The sequence below is a fragment of the Corvus moneduloides genome, chromosome 2 (genome assembly GCF_009650955.1).
Source record: "Corvus moneduloides isolate bCorMon1 chromosome 2, bCorMon1.pri, whole genome shotgun sequence".
Lineage (NCBI taxonomy): Eukaryota > Metazoa > Chordata > Aves > Passeriformes > Corvidae > Corvus > Corvus moneduloides.
In genome coordinates, this window is record NC_045477.1 from 36,816,567 (window position 1) to 36,834,155 (window position 17,589).

At 39.7% G+C, this 17,589-nt stretch overlaps 1 protein-coding gene across 2 annotated transcripts in view; it reads right to left on the reverse strand.

The window, feature by feature from the left end:
* The window catches only part of NOX4 (NADPH oxidase 4), a 113,688-nt gene that overhangs the window by 31,199 nt on the left and 64,900 nt on the right, over nt 1-17,589 (reverse strand). For both annotated transcript variants that reach the window (XM_032099126.1, XM_032099127.1), the window contains one exon: nt 16,226-16,307. In XM_032099126.1, coding sequence (XP_031955017.1) covers nt 16,226-16,307 — 82 coding nt within the window. The remainder of the gene's footprint in view (nt 1-16,225; nt 16,308-17,589) is intronic.

Genomic DNA, 17,589 nt, shown 5'->3' on the forward strand with positions numbered 1-17,589 from the left:
ACAGCTGGCAGCAGATCAATCTGAAGACAAGGACAGGCATATCACAGTTCTCTCCAAAGTCAGTCTGCTCAGGCTCTTTGGACTGGATTAAGTAGAGGTGAAGAATTCAAAATTAAGAGAATATGAAGAAAAAAGAAAGACAAATCTCACAGCAAATTCTGCAATTGTAATGAAGTAGTTACTCCTGCAATAAAATGGGAGTTTTATTGAGGTTTACCTCAATACCTGGTAAACCTGAACACAAATATGCTACCTAAAATGTAATAAAGCCCCTTGAAAAATTTGCCATGTCTCACCACTGACTCTTTTCTGTCTTAGGGCTTACATTGGGTAAACAAAGTGACTTTGTCCAGTCACAAGCCCATCTTTTATCTAGAAAACTCTCTTTTTAAAAGAATGTCTCTCTCAGCTACATTTCCTTTAGGGAAAGATGTTCTCCACGAGCTTCACTTCATGTTCACATGAAGCTTCACTTCATGTTCACATGAAGCTTCACTTCATCCTATCCAGGCCAGTGAATGTGCCTGTAGGAGTAAGTTTCCTTCGGGGCAGCTTAATGTAGCAAGTAATTACTGGCTTGGGGTCTGTAAAGTATCTTTGCTTGAATTTAGCTGCCAGAAAGCCTAGAAAGAAATTCTCTAAATATTCCTCTGACAGTCGAAGAGAGAAGTCTGCAAGATAGTGATAACACAGCTTCAGATGGCTTCCAGATGTTCAGTGATAGTCAGACAAGCTCATTTCCTTAGGCAGAGAATCTCTTATCTGGAAGGGGATACAGAAAACTGGCAAGGCCAAAATGTAAAGAAAGAACACCTGCTGAACAGTAGAGTGAACCATACACAGTAAAATGGCAGATTAAGGATGAGATCACCCAACTTGGAGAAGGAATTTCTGAAGTCAACAGAAACCTGTAGATGAGTCTGCATATAGATTCACTGGCAGAAGCTTATCATCTACCAGAAAATATACTGCATTACATCATAGATGAGCTCAATGCAGTCCTGACTATCTTGACCTCTTCTTTGTTTTTCTCTGAATATGCTCCAACTTCTTATTTCCAGTTCTATTTTTCAGAGTGAATGGCCTATTATTGTATGCAGTGTTCCAGTTTCAGTCCTGCCAAGGCCCTGTATAATGATATTATTATTCATAGGTAGCAGTGTCATTGCTATTACCTTTCTAGCCATACAAAGATGCCTCTGTACAGACACCTTGGGTTATTCAAAATAAAGAAATTTTTATCCCTTGAATTTTTAAATTCCTTCAAGCTCTTACCTTTCTATGTGCTCATATTAACAGAGTCTTACTTCTTAGCATTTCTCTATGAGTTATATATAAGAAGCTTACAGAGAACAGGTGATCCCAAACAAAACATATGAGTGACTTGGTGAGAGACAGAAAGATAGGGGACTAGTGTTTAATTACTGCAAATACCTAATTCTTTTCCTAACCCTTCCCACCCTCACTTTTCATAAATATCCAGAGGTCTACAACCCACTGGGTGCGAGACACTGCTGCAAGGCAAGGTGACTATATGGCTCTGAACATAACAGAGGCTGGGCATCACAGCAGAATGAATACATCTGGCACAGAGTCAGGGCCTAAGCCAAAAGAGCCTCTGCTTTAGGTTCAATACCAGCTCCTATTGACCAGGACTCCTGAAGTTGCTCTACATATATACAGAGAAACACCACTGTGTGTGACTGGTCTTGTCAGTCTACAGAACAAATCATGACATGTGAGATTTCTTGCACAAAATCAGTGTCCTGTGCATCCACCCAGTAAAGCTGATCCCCATCACGTTCATCATCATTGTGAAATGCAGATCCCATGACTGTGCCTCACGTCTAACCTAAAAGGACAGTTTTGATCAGTCAGAGGAGAAGTCCACACTTTTAATCCCATCTCTGTCGTGCTTACCCACTGTCACTTCCAGAATGTTGTTTACATCCTCAGTTAATGCTCTTTGTTTTGGTAAAACCAGAAAGCAACACATTCTCAGAACTCCCCTCCACAAGGTAAGGGATGCTTAGTTTAAGTTTAATTAGCTTAATGCTCAAGTTTACTTGAGGCTGCATCTCAAATCCTGTGTTCAGTTTTTGGTCCCTCATTTCAAGAAAGACATTGAGCTGCTGGGGTGAGTCCAGACAGGCAAGAGCAGTGAAGCTGATGAAGGGTCTGGAGAGTAAGTCATATGAAGAGTGGCTGAGGGAGCTGGGGTTGTTTTGCCTGGAGAAAAAGAGCCTCAAGGGGACCTTATCACTCTCTTCAACTGCCTGAAAGGAGGCTGTAGCCAGACTCTTGTCCCAGGCAACCACTGACAGAACAAAAGGACATAGACTCAAAAGATGTGCCAGGGGAGGTTCAGGTTGGACATGAGGAAGAATTTTTTTACTGAAAGGGTGGTTAAGCATTGGAATGGGCTACCCAGGGAAGTGGTGGAGTCACCACCCCTAGAAGTGCTAACAAAATGACTGTACAAGGCACTTACTGCAATGGTTTAGTTGACTTAGTGATGTTCAGTCACAGGTTGGACTCGGTAATCTTGGAGGTTTTGTTCCAACCTCAATGATTCTATGATTCCAACAGGTTTCATACTCTAATACACATAGACAAATGGCTGTTATAAGGTATGATCCTAACACTTTTCCTACCTGATGTCAGTCTTTCTTATTCAACAATTTCTCTTTTGATGAATTGTCTGACATTTCTGCCTATTCCAACTCATCTTCCTTTTCTTCCAATCCATCCCCTAAAATTTGCCAGATGATTCAGAAATTTCATTCCATCCGCTCTGACATACACTATCCTCCCTGGTCCAATATCATCCAAGGATTTAATTAACTTGGTTTTTATATCTCCCTCCTTATCATTCATTATTTGATATATTGAAAGAACACATCCCAAGATGAATTGCTCCCTATTTGATACCTCACTAATTTTAAAACTCTCTGCTTAAGAACTATTTGCTGCTTCCCACCTGTCAACATTGACTTTTTCTTCCTTATTTAATACACTGTGCTATACTCTTATTTAGATAATACTTTGCTGAATTCTCTATAGAAAAAAAAATCTCATTCTAGTACAAAGCAAATGGCAAAAATGTCACCAAATTACATTATATCAGAATTCAGTTCTGCAGGAGTAACAGGTGTATTATCAGGCAGAAATTCACTATAAAAGTAGATTAGCTTTAGTAGAACAGCTTTTTGCCATTTATCCTGCTATGGTGCCTCTGTCTTCAAGTAAAGACACCAGGGCATGGGCAGTACACAGTGGATGAAATTCCAGCCCTCTAGATCCTGTGTATCTACTAAGCCTCATTTTTTGAAGACCTCACTCTTTATCCACCAGCTGTGATCAATGATTTAGGCATTCCACATGCCACTTACTTTGCCCCTGTTTACGGATTCCCTTAACAGCTGTAATTTAAACAAATTGTAAAGGTAAAAGTGGACAGACAGGTGAATACTTTCTGTTTTCTTGTTCCTCTCTGAGATTCTGAAAACTGCATTAATGTTTTTCCTAATGGCTGCATTCATCAACCATTCGCTAAACCACCACTGAGCGTTTCTAACCTTACTTCTACTACAACTACTGTGAAAGTGCATGAAGATCCCTAATCAAAAGATACTTCCCCCTTGGTGTAGGAACTTTACAAAGAGCAAAAAGAGAAAGGAGGAATGCATCAGCTTGGGTGCTGTGCTGGGATCAACCCAGTCTGTGTCATACCTTTCTTAGGAGAACCTGAGCAAGTCAGTTTGACACTGTGTGACAGTATCTACCTGTTAGAAATAGTTGTATTTCTCAGACAGAGACAAGCATTGCAAAAATGACTTCATTAAAAGTTTGTGAGGCCCATAAATATCCTGTAATGGTGGCCATAAACCTCATCAATAAATGGATCACAATCCTTAATGAGCAAGTAAAAGGAAAGGAGTACAACATTACACAAAGGAGTGTTTCTAGATATTTGTTGTTTTATGGTTTCCATCTGTCCAACTGATGGCTTTTATCTGCAGATCTGATCTGACAGTTTAAAAAAGGGTAAGCAATAGCCTCATATCTCATTGGAGAAGCCTTGCCAAGACAAGCAAATTAAAGAAAGGGTAAAGATGACTGTGGATAAAGCCATCATCCTTGTTGTTTCCTTGTTAATACTATTTCATCAATTTGGTTAACCTTAGATGACAGCGTTCAAATACTTGAATGCACAGGGGCGGTTAACACCAGTGGCCCAATGAGAATAAAACCATACATGATTTAGAATTACTTTTGATATATATTTTTCTGTGAAGAAGTTTTAATGGTGCGATGTCCCTTGAAATTTCATTCTCCAAGGACCCTTCAGTACAGAGACAAACAGATCCCAGCCTTAGTAAAATTGAGACACTTTTGTTTTTTTACATGCTAAATATTTCAGTCATGAGTCTTCTCACTGGACATCATAAGAAGGACCGAACAAGGGAACAAGCTAAATTTAATTGGCTCGTAATTGCCAAACATTTCCACATGGTGCAGATGCTATTCACTGGTGCCAGAATCTGAGTGCAGGGCCAAATAACTAAAAACAAAGTTAATTCAGTGAGGGGGGTGCCTCTGACCACAAACAGCTGGCATAGCCAATGCAGAGATAAATGGATTTACGTTCCAGTGGTGCACTTAAGAGCTGCTTGCAGCCAACCTGCTCTATTTTGCTATCAAATTACTTGAGAGAGAGAGATCAAATTTTGATAGCTCCTGTTTGCATGGATTCTTTGCAGTGGATTCCTTAACTGTAGTGCAAACATGCATCAATAAAAAGAAAAGTTAACCATCAACCACTACACAGCCAGTTACTGCCATCTAACAACATAAAGGCAAAATGTATACAGATACACACTAAATATGCTCTCACTAAGAGCAAAGCACTAATACAGATGGAGCAGTGAAAGCCAGGAACATTCCCCATCTCAGCTTGTGCTCACTCTGAAAAGAGGGAAGTGGGCGCTGAGCTCCAGGGACAACCCTTATGCTGCACTCAAAGCTTGGAATTAAGATGTTCAAGTGTTAATGGAACCATGTGTGAAAGAAGACTTGGAGATGCTGAACTCAGCCTGCTTGCTCCTCAGGACACAGCAATTCACAACGAATGAACAAGACATTCCTTCAAACCTCCTCCCTAGCAGAAAACAGAAGGAGATCAGGTTGTTCATCAATACCAACATCGCTCGCCTGTCACAGAAGAGCAGTGCCCAAAGGCTTTCATTACAGCCTGTGCCACTGAACAAGCTCATTAGATTTCGCTCTGCTGATCCCGCAAGGTAAACCTGCTCTTTTGAATTAAGGAATCTTTCTCCATGTAATGTATGGATTGTGCACAAAATAGAAAGTTACATCTTCTTCCCTCCCTCCCTCCCTTCCTCCCTTCCTTCCTTCTTTTTCAGAAAACAAACTTATTTTAGAGTTTTTCCCTTTTGCTTCAGTTCAGCATCATGTCTGACATATGTGAGTTGAAGCAGAATTTCATGTCTCCTTGAAACAAAACAGGGCTGACAGAGAGGCTGGCACGTAACAACTGCCCTTCACAGAAAGTCTGCTCTTTCTGGATGGAAAGCAGCACAGCACTTCACTCTGGCATAATTGGAATATGTAACCAATGACTATTACAGTGGTTGTGGTTACAGACCAGGTGCGATCATTGAGGACAGCAGCCCCTGCCCTTCCCACTCCGTGACACTGCCACAGACACTGAATTGCTCAGTGCATCATCCTAATAAATAGATTTTGGTACTTTCTAGTATTTCTTGCAACTTATACTAAAAAATTATGGAAAGCCTGAGTTCAGTTCACAACTCCAGATTTCACCTTACACCAAACTGAGTGAAGTGCCAGTTTCCTAGAATTGAGCAAAGTGAGTGGGATCTCTCCAACGCGCTTCAAACTCTTACTCATGGAGTGACGAGCTGAAATCCTAGAGATGTTTCCCTTGAAAACTGCAGTGGCAGGAGATACTCTCGGTGTATTATTAAGATCACAGAGTTTCATCTTCACAGTGCCCAAATGGCCAGAACATCAGGTTTGGGACCCCTTCACAAGATAACATTACATCTACATGATTTACCTTATCCAAGCTGAAGTACAAGGAAATGGATGGCTCAGTTCTGCCACCATTTCTTTGCTTGCTCTGGTAAAAGAGTACCATGTGATGGAGAAATTGTCAACAGCCACTTCCACTGCTGTGTTGTTCCTAACAACGTAAGAAGTAAGGCACAAAAAAATAAAGTACAAATAGCTTTCAAAAGTCTTTTGAGAAGGGATGCAAATACCTCTATTTTGGAGAAATCACTGGAAATGCATGCCTGCATTTCACATACTGTTTAGGAAACTTCAGTTATCCATGAAAATAAAAGAATAATTTAATCGACTGTAAGACTTTCAGAATTGATTCAATATAATAAAAATATTCAATCTGTTAAGGTAATTTGTGTAAAAGCGGAAGTAATTAAACCTTAAGAATATTAGAAATCACCAACACTAATGTACCTAGAAAACCTATTTTAATTTTGAAGACATAGTATACAGTAAATGGAAATACAAAGCTCTAATATCCTTAGGTAACATCATGATGCACCGTGCAGGGGAAAACAAGACCTTGGAAACTCCAGGCATTTTACTTTCATAAGACATTTTTGAGTATTTTTTGAAACCAGAGAGGATACAGCGATCACTTGCACTGGTAACTCTGGAGGTTGTAGTAAAGGTTATAATTTCCATACTGGTCAAGCGGACTTGGGGTAAGAGGACTGACCCTGCTGCTGTGTGGGTTTTTCGAGTAGGCAGCAATTTTGCCTTATACAAGCTCCCAGGGGAATGAGAAAATTTTAAATGTTTGGTTTTAAATGAGAGTTTGATTCTACATGACTTTCAACCCCACACAAATTTAGTTTAAACCTTGTTTTATAAAGATACCTTGACAGCAATGGATAATTAAGTCATAAAGCAAAGTGTTATATGAAAGTTATTAGGCTCTAAAGCAAGTGATTTTCGTATCTTTTCTTTCTGGTTGTTGCCTATAAGACACCTTCTCTCATTGCTTTAAGGGAAGAAAAAATGTCACCACGTTCTTGATACGACAGAAACGCATCGCTAATCACCTCACTTGACACCCAAGTTGCCTCACTTTAGATGCACATGCTTAGACTAATAATCTTCTGCAAACCTGTAACCCACAAGATTCTTCTGTTAAAAAACAACGACCAGAAACTTTGACTATCACCAAATTTATCTTCACCATCCAACAAATCAGTATACGTCTTCTATTTAAACTGCTTTTGTGTTGGGACTTATCTACTTTAGTCTCCAATTCTGTTTGTGAACAGCCTCAGCCAGCTGATTAGGCAACAATCAGAAAGGATTTGGCAGCTAATACCATGGGCTGTTGCAGTCCTGCAGCTGCTAACAATGTTTTCCAGCTGCCAGCTGTCTGGCCATTCAAAAGCACTTGCACTTTGATTCTTGCAAACCACTTGACAAGGTCGTAGAAGAAGTTTCCTTGGGGCCAGGCTTGGCCCACTGGGCACTATCAACTAGCAGCCAACTCCTGTCCTCACAACTGAGGATAATTAACATCTACAGTAACATACTATAGGATGACACAGCTTTTCCACCACTGCCAATTTTTACCACTTCATATGTCTGAGCTAAGCTCTAGCCCAGATGCTAAGACAGCTTCCTCCATGCAATGAGGGTGATGTAAGTGTTTATCTGGGGATGCTCAGTTCAGGGTGGTCTTCTCGGCATTCCACAGCCCAGATCTCCTATATATTTCTCTGAAGACACACGGAGTGGCTGTTAGATCAACATGGGCCTGTTGCTGCCCCTGATTATCACCAAGAGTTTAAAGGCCAACATGTTTCATGAAAAAGAAATGTGAAGTGTCTCCCTCACATACACGTTAAAGAGCCTGGCACTCGGAACTGAACCACTCCACCAGTGCCACGCACCAAAAGGTTGCTAAAATTGAAATGCAGGCTCATGTCCTGAAAAGAACAAACCATACTTCCCTATTTTATGCAAAACTAGAACACTGTAACAGTCTCCTTTGTCTTGAATGGCTGTGCTTCCCTCTCCTTTGCAGTATTAAAGCATGAAGAGAAACTTGTGGTACACATGAAATGCTTATCTGACAGTTTATCTGCATCGTCAAACCTTCTATTTGGCAAATAGCCAAAACTGCAATGAGTGTTGATAAATTTCTACCATTGTTAAAGACCAGGAAGTACCTTTATGGCTTATGTCTTAAATGAAACACAAAGGATGACATGGCAGGCAGGTTTTTTTTTTCCTTCAAATGTTTAGGGACATAACATTGTCCATTTTGCCCTTTATTATAACTGGAATCTTTCTTTTCTCCCTTTTTCACCATGACTTACTAACAAAACACCAATCAAAGATGCTGCCTCCTTTAACAGTTTCTATGAAAGAAAACAGCCTCTGGGGTCCCTCACCAAATGGGGCCAAAAATAAAATTACTAATATGCAGGTAGGCGTATAGGAGTGAATGAACTTTTATCCACAGAGTCACATGGGACCACAGAATAACAGAATGGTTGGAGTTGGAAGGGACCTCTGGAGGTCATCTAGTCCAACCACCCCTGCTCACACAGGTTCACCTGGAGTAGGTTGCACAGGACTGCATCCAGCAGGAAATTACTACTGTCAACAACCAAAACTCCTTAGCAGTTGTTTCTCTTCTTTTCCAGAGCCTGGTGCTTGGATTTCTGTAACTATGGTAATTGTGAAACTACTTTTCTTAAGCTAATATAAGCCATTATTTTTAAAACTATGATAAAATTGGATATAAGGGTGGAAGGGATCATTTTAACTCTCTTACATAATGAATCAAAGACCCTCACTAATAATTTCAGCATCTAACTACTACAACTTCTGTTTGAGTTGTTTTAAAGAAACATCCCTCAAGACATCTGGTGGCAGATAATTCCCCACAGTCTCATGATGCTGCTCAGTAGTAGACAGGTATGTATCAATCAAATTGGAAAGCTTTATCAAGAATCATGCTCATACTCCCAGATAGCCAAACAAAAAACAGCTCTAATAATATGTCTTACCCCATTCACTTTGAACAAAGCAATGATTTCATCTCCCAAAATTTGTGAAAGGTTTAATCATCTTTTATTCTCAGTCAGCCATTTCCCATGTTCAACTGGGATTATCACAATGTTTTGCATAAAACAGTTCATGCCTGCTAATAAGCCACAACTATGCTATGATAAGCAGACAAATTCAAGTAGCATTCTAGAATGCTTGGTACTTAAAAGAGAATATGTATACACATGGAGCTTCAATTTTGCATGTATGTTGCTGCACAAGTCTCTTACCTTTGTTTTGTTTCCACCACATCTTTCTACCTAGAAAGATTTGTACTTGTGCCTTAGATATCAGGTCTGAGCCCCATTGAAATTAACAGCAAAATTCCCCGTGACTTTAAGGGGACTGGTTCACTCTGTGCTGTTGTTACATGAACTTGAGGCTTTTGGAAAGAGAACAAAAATGTCTTTATTTTGCAAGTTAGTGGAGTACTGTACTGGTACTCTAAACAAATATAGCCTATGTCTCAAGGAATTTATGACCCATATATTAGTTTAATATGTAGTCCTAATATTTCAAGATACTGACTTAGTCCAGTTTGATATTATCTGCATGTGTCCATATGAGCTCTTTGTAGAATCCAACCTCGAAGATGTAATGCACAGTATGAATTCCTGTCCTCTTTCTTCCTGTTTTCATTATGGTTTCAACAAAATTTAGATCCAATCCTTGCATTTTTACTCCTATAACATGATTGCTCTTTTTAATGAGCAGCTACCAGGTACCCCATTGCTACTGTTGTTCCTTCCATTTGGTAAAAACCCTTAATGACAGAAAAATGCACTTTACTTAGAATTGGAGTTTTATTGTATTGGAGCTCAGCCTTGCACTGGTTTGTAAACTCTACAGAACAAGGTGTTATCACTGCAAAAAGTCACATTAAAAAAAAAAATTTAAAAAAGAAAGGAGAATGAAAAAAAAGATACAAATCCACAATCCCCTACAAACATTCTTCTCTATAAACAGTTTGAATTTCTTTTAAAGGTCATTCCAGATTCCTTAAGCAGGTCTCTTTTTTAATCAAGTCATCAAAATTCTCTGAAACTCAGGTTTCTGAGGACTCAGACTGATGATGAGACAGTTTGCTTCTAGCCTGAATTTTGAAATAAATCTTGGAGCATTTCAAAACCAGTAATTTTCATGCTTCATGTACAATGCTACACAAAGCATTTAAAGTGTTTGTGTGGGCACTTCTGAAAGGCTCCTTTACTTGGCACTTTCCCATCTGATTTCAGCAATATGGGCAGGCCACGTGTTTTTGCAGTGGAAAACAGGATAGATGTTATTTCAGATGAGAGAGCTGCACACAACTGAAAGGACTGTGGAAGACCTGATTTCTATTTCTGGTCTCAGCCCAAGGAGAATTGTTCCTGGATGATGCTGGTAACTCACATCAGAGCCCCATGCCTCAGTTTTTCCTCTGTAACAAGAGGACATCTTTTGTAAAGCACTTCACAGGAAGCCTTTTAAAAAAATCACTCCTTAGAAGTTCTCCACGTCGTTTTAAAATTAAAAATCTCTTTGCCTTTGCAATGAAGACTCGGCGATGAACACACAGGTCACAATTTTTCCCCTCGCTGAACATCAGGGAAGATGTTGCCTTTGTTTCTAATGCAAACTGAATTGGGTTTCTAGGCCATGATCCTGCTAACTGCTCTTGTGCATGCTTCAATCTGTGATTCAAGGGAATCTCACTGGATGCACTGACTGAGCATCATTACTTCCAGAAGCCACAACTCACTACTTTCTTCAGTTAGACACAAATTATTTTCTGCTAAAAAGAAAAATGTTCTCAAGACAGCTGCAAATAAGACACAAGTTTTATTCCTGAGGTATTATTTATGAAATTTTATCTGTTTCTTGGCTCAGATCTCAAGCTGTAGGAAATTGCCACAGATCCATTACAGATCCATTATCATTAAAATGAATAGCAATTGGGAACCAGAATACACAATGGTTTAGGGAGGGCACTAACTTTCTGTCACCTATTTGTCTAGACTTCTCCATGATGAGAATTGAGTAACACCATTTAGCATCAGCTTTTCAAAGATGACCTTCATAAATATCTATTTGAAGATACACATATATATATCTCAGGATCCTGTATTTTCTGGGATTTTTTGTGACGTGAAAATTACCAGCATTTTTGTGCATATACAAGAAGACTACCTTAATTTACTACGAATACATGCCAAAGAATGGTTTGTAACTTTATGACTGATGGAAAGTAAATGTATTTGGAATATTCTTTCATTATACCTGCTGGGTTCTAAGTTCATTTTTTTCGCCAAAATTCTTTGTCTTTCCACTTTAATAATAAGATTTATTTTTTATAAAGTCAAATTTATCAGTTTAGATTGTCTCCCTGTTTGACTACAAAGAAGTGCTTTTATTTCTCTATGTGCACATTACCAAAATATTTTCTTTGTTTTTCTTCATTTCTGCCTTTTTTGTTTTGTTTTGTTTTATTTAAATAATAAATAGAAAAGCTTCGGGAAGGTTTTAAAATTTTTGAGAAAGAGACCTTTTTAGCAAGCCCTACCCTGCAAGAAATTATTCATTATTTTGTTCAAGAGAAGGGCAAGTTTTACACTGACCTCCAACCTTTTGTATGGAGGTGTCACTTCAGATAGTACAGGACTTTCTTGTTCAGCAGAAAATGGTACAGTGAGATGGAAGAAACTGGACATTGAAGTTAAAAAAATTATCACGGGTGAAGTAATTGACAACTGAAACAAGCTGACCTAAGGCTGGTGAGTTTTCCAGTTTTTAACATCTCAATTTGATTCTAAATTCCTGCTCTGGCTGAACGAGAAACTTGCTGCAGGGATTATCAGTAATGCTCTATAGCTTATGTTAAGAAGGGACTCAAATTAGCTAGAACATAACCGCTCCTTCTGTTCTTAAAATCTGTGAATCATCCAAAAAGTTTTCTACCAAACCCACAGAAGAGTGAAGACTCAAATATTTCTGAAGGGGAAAAAAAAGAAGCAAATAATCCCGCTCAAAAACTCCACATATTTATGTGAGGATTTCAGCAATAACTTGAAAATGTAAAGTACAGCTGAACTGTCAAGTCACTTGTAGACAGAAGAAAACTGCTAAAAACCTGTAATGCCAGTAGCATTTCTGGCACATCCCTCTCAAGTGCTGTTTCGTGCCGTGTCACTCTCTCTCCTGCCTCATTCACCCATCAACCTAATTTCTCACTCTCATACTTCTTTTATCACTTCCCTTATCATTCTGTTCTTTTGCGTTTGTTTAATCCTTTTGACACTACCAAGCCCAGCTACAAGAGGCACTTCTCCCCAGCTCTTCAAGGCAATTGCATATCCTTCCCTTGTGCATACAGCACAGGCAGTCAGGAGCAGAGTGGAGTCAGCAGGGAAAGACCACAGAGAGGGGATGGAGAAACCTAAGCCCCTGCTACCACCAGCCACCCGATCACATGCTGGACTCCACAGCCAAATTAATGAGCACAGTGCCTTCTTCAGGAGCAATCCTGTGTAGCCGTTGCTGCACTCTACCAGTTCTTGAATTTTACGAGTGAAACTGTGAAAAAAACATGTAGGAATGTCATCAACAAAGTGGGCAACCAAGGAAAGCATGACCTTGATACCAACATGAGAAAAGCTCCTGCAGAAATGTGCTAAATGTGAAACCCTAAATGGCTTTTTATGAGATACAGCAGCCCTAATGCCCATTGTAAAAATAAGGAGTTGGGATAAGATCATTGCAAAAAGTTTGGTTTGCTGATAGACCTGATTGTGTTGGCATAACTCCCCTCAGTGACTTCAGCATGCTTGTGGAGTGAGGGAGAGCAGGACCAAGCTGCAGATAAGTCTGTCATGTGTTTTGCGTGCAGAGGGTTTTCCTGGGCAGCTACTCTCGGCATGCACCCCAACCCATTTGGTTGCCCACAGCTGCAGGTTTATTCTTAGTTTCAGGAATGCAAATCCTTGTGGACACGGTAATGGCCTCATGTCAGCAAGGAGACAGGTTTTCCCCTCAAAATATTTCTCTTTGTGGACAGGTCAGCTTCTGGATGCGGTTGCTAAGGGGGGTTTAGTAACATCTGATTTCTGAACCACATCAGTCACTTGAGGTATCAAAAAGACTTGCCTGAATTAGACTGCTCTTGCTAGTTCTATAACCTGAACTACATGCAGTGCAGTGTGCTCCATTAAAAACTCCACTCTAGGCATGGGACTGAAGCATAAGATAGAGCCAAGCTCCTTCTGCTCTGCAGCCCTGTGAAGAAAAGTGAGAGGACAAATGCTGCAGGCTGGGCTGACTGGGTGGGTGCTGCACCCATGTGCTGGCAGAGCACTGCATCCTAGCCCATGGGCCATGGTGAGAACTGGTGCTCATGATGCCGTGAGACTTGTGGGCACACAGTGGTACGTTAAGAAGTCAAGGTGATGTGCTGTGTGGCTTTATAAGGCTTGATCTTTGTAAGCTCAGGCCCCTCTAAGTCTCCCGTGCTTGTCAAGGTGATCAGAATAAACTCCGGCAAACACAAGGACAATAAAAAGATCCCACATTTCTCCATCAACTAGGAGGACAAAGCATGTTTCTTTGGCACATTTACCCCAGAAAATCCAGGAAAATGCCCATGCATATTCTAGAAAACTTCTTCCAGACGTTCCAGTGCATGGACATCTTCTCTGAGAACAACATGCAGCCAAAATTATCCTGCTATTCCCTGGGAAAGAGTTCAGGTCTTAATGTAATAAATGTACAAGAATATAATTCAGGCAAGAACACCAAGGTTTCTATTTCTTCTAAAAGTTGATGGATTATAGTTTGCCCATTTAGCCTTTAATATTTATTGCAATGATTCTGAATATCCTGAGTAGTGCTGAACATCCTCCTATCCAATCTCCTTCCTTTGGACAGATTTCTCTCAAATATGGGAAAAATTTTATCCATTCTACCTACTAAGCCCTGCTTAGTCAAGCTATTCAGCTAAGTCATTACTAAAAATTCTCTTCTATTTTTAACCTTCAATATTCTTAGGATTTCTTTAATCATTACATGCTCCAGTTTGTGCCCTATGACAACATCTCATTAAGATGACCTTCCTGCTCAGATCCTTATGTAGTACAACTAGCCACTGCTCAGCTGAAGTCAGTGAAGGGACACTGATTTATGAGATCTGTCTCTTCATTACCTTAATTTCTGCTGACTCTTCAGTGAAAATGAGAATAGGAAAGGTGAAAAAATGACATGGGAATAAGACAAAATATATTATGAACAGGTTTTCTTCTTTGCTGAACACAAGCACTTTGCTCAAAGACAACCCCTGGGGAAATTCGGACATGTCAATAGTGTTCAATCAGTTTCTAAATAAGCTGTAATATACGATAAATTTCTGTAACAAGCAAGCAAATTTGCACCAATTAGTGATCCTATAAACAAGAATCTATTGGTTTCAAGAACATATGAAAACTTCTTTTTGGTTAGGTGCCAAAATTTGGCTGATTTTTGTATGTTAGAGGAATCAGTCAATCTTGCCAAGTAATGTGGCTGAAAGCGTATGTCCTTTCCGTGGTGCAAGGCCGCTATAACTTCAAACAGCAGCAGAACTCCATACAAGCTATTTGCTCTATGGTCTTTGAAGAGCTGAACACATCCACTGTCAGAAGACAACAGACAACCCATTCGCCCATGAATCTGACATTGCGTAAAATTGTTAGTAGACTTTTTGCCAAGAATGCTAGCAATAAATTGAATGTAATGAAATGGAAAGTCAAACATCTTAGGAATGATTTATATAGAGATAAGTCTGTTCTTTGAGGAAGGACAATGAACTGGTTTCTCAGACCAGTCTGACAGCGTCCATATCAAAAATGAAATAATCTAAGCCAAGCAAAGCATAGTACTGCCAGGGTTCCAAAGGATGAGGAGAAAAGTAATAATTCATGGAAGTTCTATTGAAACAAGCAGACCAATCCATCTGCAAAAGGTGCCTTGCACTATTTCATATATTGTACCTCCACAGTATTCCACTAATACAGTGACAATGGACAATACAAACAAGAAATTTAGGGGGATAAAACTGTGTCACCCTTGAAGTCAAAGCAAAACTTCACCATTTTCAGAATCAGGATTTCATCCTTGAGTGCTTTTATTTTCAAGTATTCACCATGAGGAGGTGACAGGCTTTCAGCACTCAGCCTCTCTAATTGTCTGCTCTTAAAACTAAATTTTATTATCAGATTTTAAGAGATTTAACACCTAGCTCCACTGGCTTCTTACCTATTTCAGAAACCTCCTAAGAATAGTAACTAAAATAAATAACTTTGCTTGTTTCCATCATCATTGGGGGACTGTCTTCATACATCCTTTCTTCCTTCTCCTCCCTCTGTCCACCCTGCACTAGCATTCCTTCATTGCTCATTCTGGTCAGGGTTAATGTGAGGACTATTTCCTCTTCTTTCCCCTTCACTGCCTCTGTTCAAGACTTAGATGAAAGTCACTGTTTCTTCTAGTCAATATATAGCAAAGAGCTTTTATTGTTTCACTCAGGTATGTCACTTGGAAAAAGAAGAGGTATGGACCAGGGTACACAATACATTCAAGACCTCCTAAACACTCAATACTACTCTTTTGATCCCTTTAGGGATATAGGCAAACATATACCCCTAAAAAAGGCAGGAAAAAAATGTTTCCTAGTGTTTGCAGGCTTTCACAGGAAAGCCTGTGAAAATTCAAGGGAATCTGTCACCATAAATGATGGAATCCCAGAAGACAAGAATGGGGATTAGCCTGACTAAACATCTACCTGTGTCAACAGTGAAACAAAGCTCCATCAAACACTGATCAAGGCAACTCAACATCTGTGCTCCACCACCACCACCTCCCCCACTGACAGCTGGGCGTGCTTGCAAAACGTGTCTGCTTCTCCCCAACACCACTCCAAAGACTGCAGAGATCAGTGCAAGTGTGGCTCCCTGACAGCTCTGCCTAAGGACTTCGCACCAAAAGCATTTACAGGGCTATAAATGCTTTACTCTCCCTTGCTGCAAATAGATAAAGATTTTATTTCTCCCAAGAAGACAATCTTACTTACTTGGGATAGCGCCTCTGCTGAAAGATGGGCAGAATCTCTGTATCTTGATTAGAATGTAGAAGCAGTAAATCCCGAAATCTTTCTGTCAGGACAAAGAAAAAAAAAAAGAAAAAAAGAAAAAAAACAAACCCAGACTGTGACTCTGCATTATAAATTCAGGCCACAAGTTAGCAAGCAGTAATATCAGTGAATTCTCTTCTCCAGCAATATTTAGCAGAGGACAAAGCTAAGCATATAGGGCCTAAAAATCACTGTTTCCTGTAAAAAACTTTTAATATTTTAAAATGTCTTTTTTTTCATCCAATACTGAATTCTAGTAGTGTCTATAAGTTTCTGAGGTCCGCACAGAGGTCTTCTGGGTATCATGCAGAGACAGCCATAAACACTCCCTGCCTTGAACAGTGTAACCTAAACAGAAAGGAGGAGCCCCTAAGAATTCAAGGATCACAGTAGTCTAAACAAACATAGATTAATTAATTCATCTAAATTAAACTGCAGTACAAATCCTTTGGTAACTGACTTGATGTTTGCAAGGATGGTTGGAAGACTGGACTGCTTTTTTGTCACTGTCATCTATTGTCATCTATTTTAAAAATTGCATGATAGGATTATCTGCAGGAGGTAAAGCTTTTGTAACTTAATTTCACTGACCACCAAATGAAGGGATGGTTGTGCTTTGCATAGCTGCCTTTCTCTTATGCCTTTCTCTAGAGGTAGTTGGATGCAGTAAGTCAAGTGGGATCTGTAGGACCTTCTATCAGGCCTGATTTCTCAGTAGTGAAAGACGGAAACCTCCTCAAAATTCACATAATACCCAGATTCAGGGATAGAATAGGATTTCTCACCCAGATCAAATTCCTTTAGTACATCCTGTAGCTCTCCACAGCATGGGACATGCTCTGTTTCCTTCTTTCCTTCCATCATCTGCAAGCTTAATCTGTTCTACACTGGCACAGAATTTAGGACACAGGGGATGCCCTTTCCATCTCCTACCCTTCCTTCAATACCTTATAACTGTGGCTGAAAGTCTTCAGCTACAGTTATTATCCTTCTTTTGCTACACCAAAGTTTTGTAGCCTGTGTTGTGTGTGGCAGCTGTACCATGGATTTCTCTAACTCTCTTCCATGAAAGTTTTTCATTCTGGCAACTGAACCTGAGGGTAAGAGTAGTCCTCCTCCTCTTAGATTCTTATGTATATTAAAATATCCTCTAACAACAAGTTTATGGATAAGGAAATTACAGGACAGAAAACCATTTAGTTTTATGTAATGCTATGTCATCATAACTAAACTCCATTAATTTGGATACGGTTCTGCTATGTAGCCTCTAAAGTGGAAAGAAACCCACCCAAAACCATGCTTCA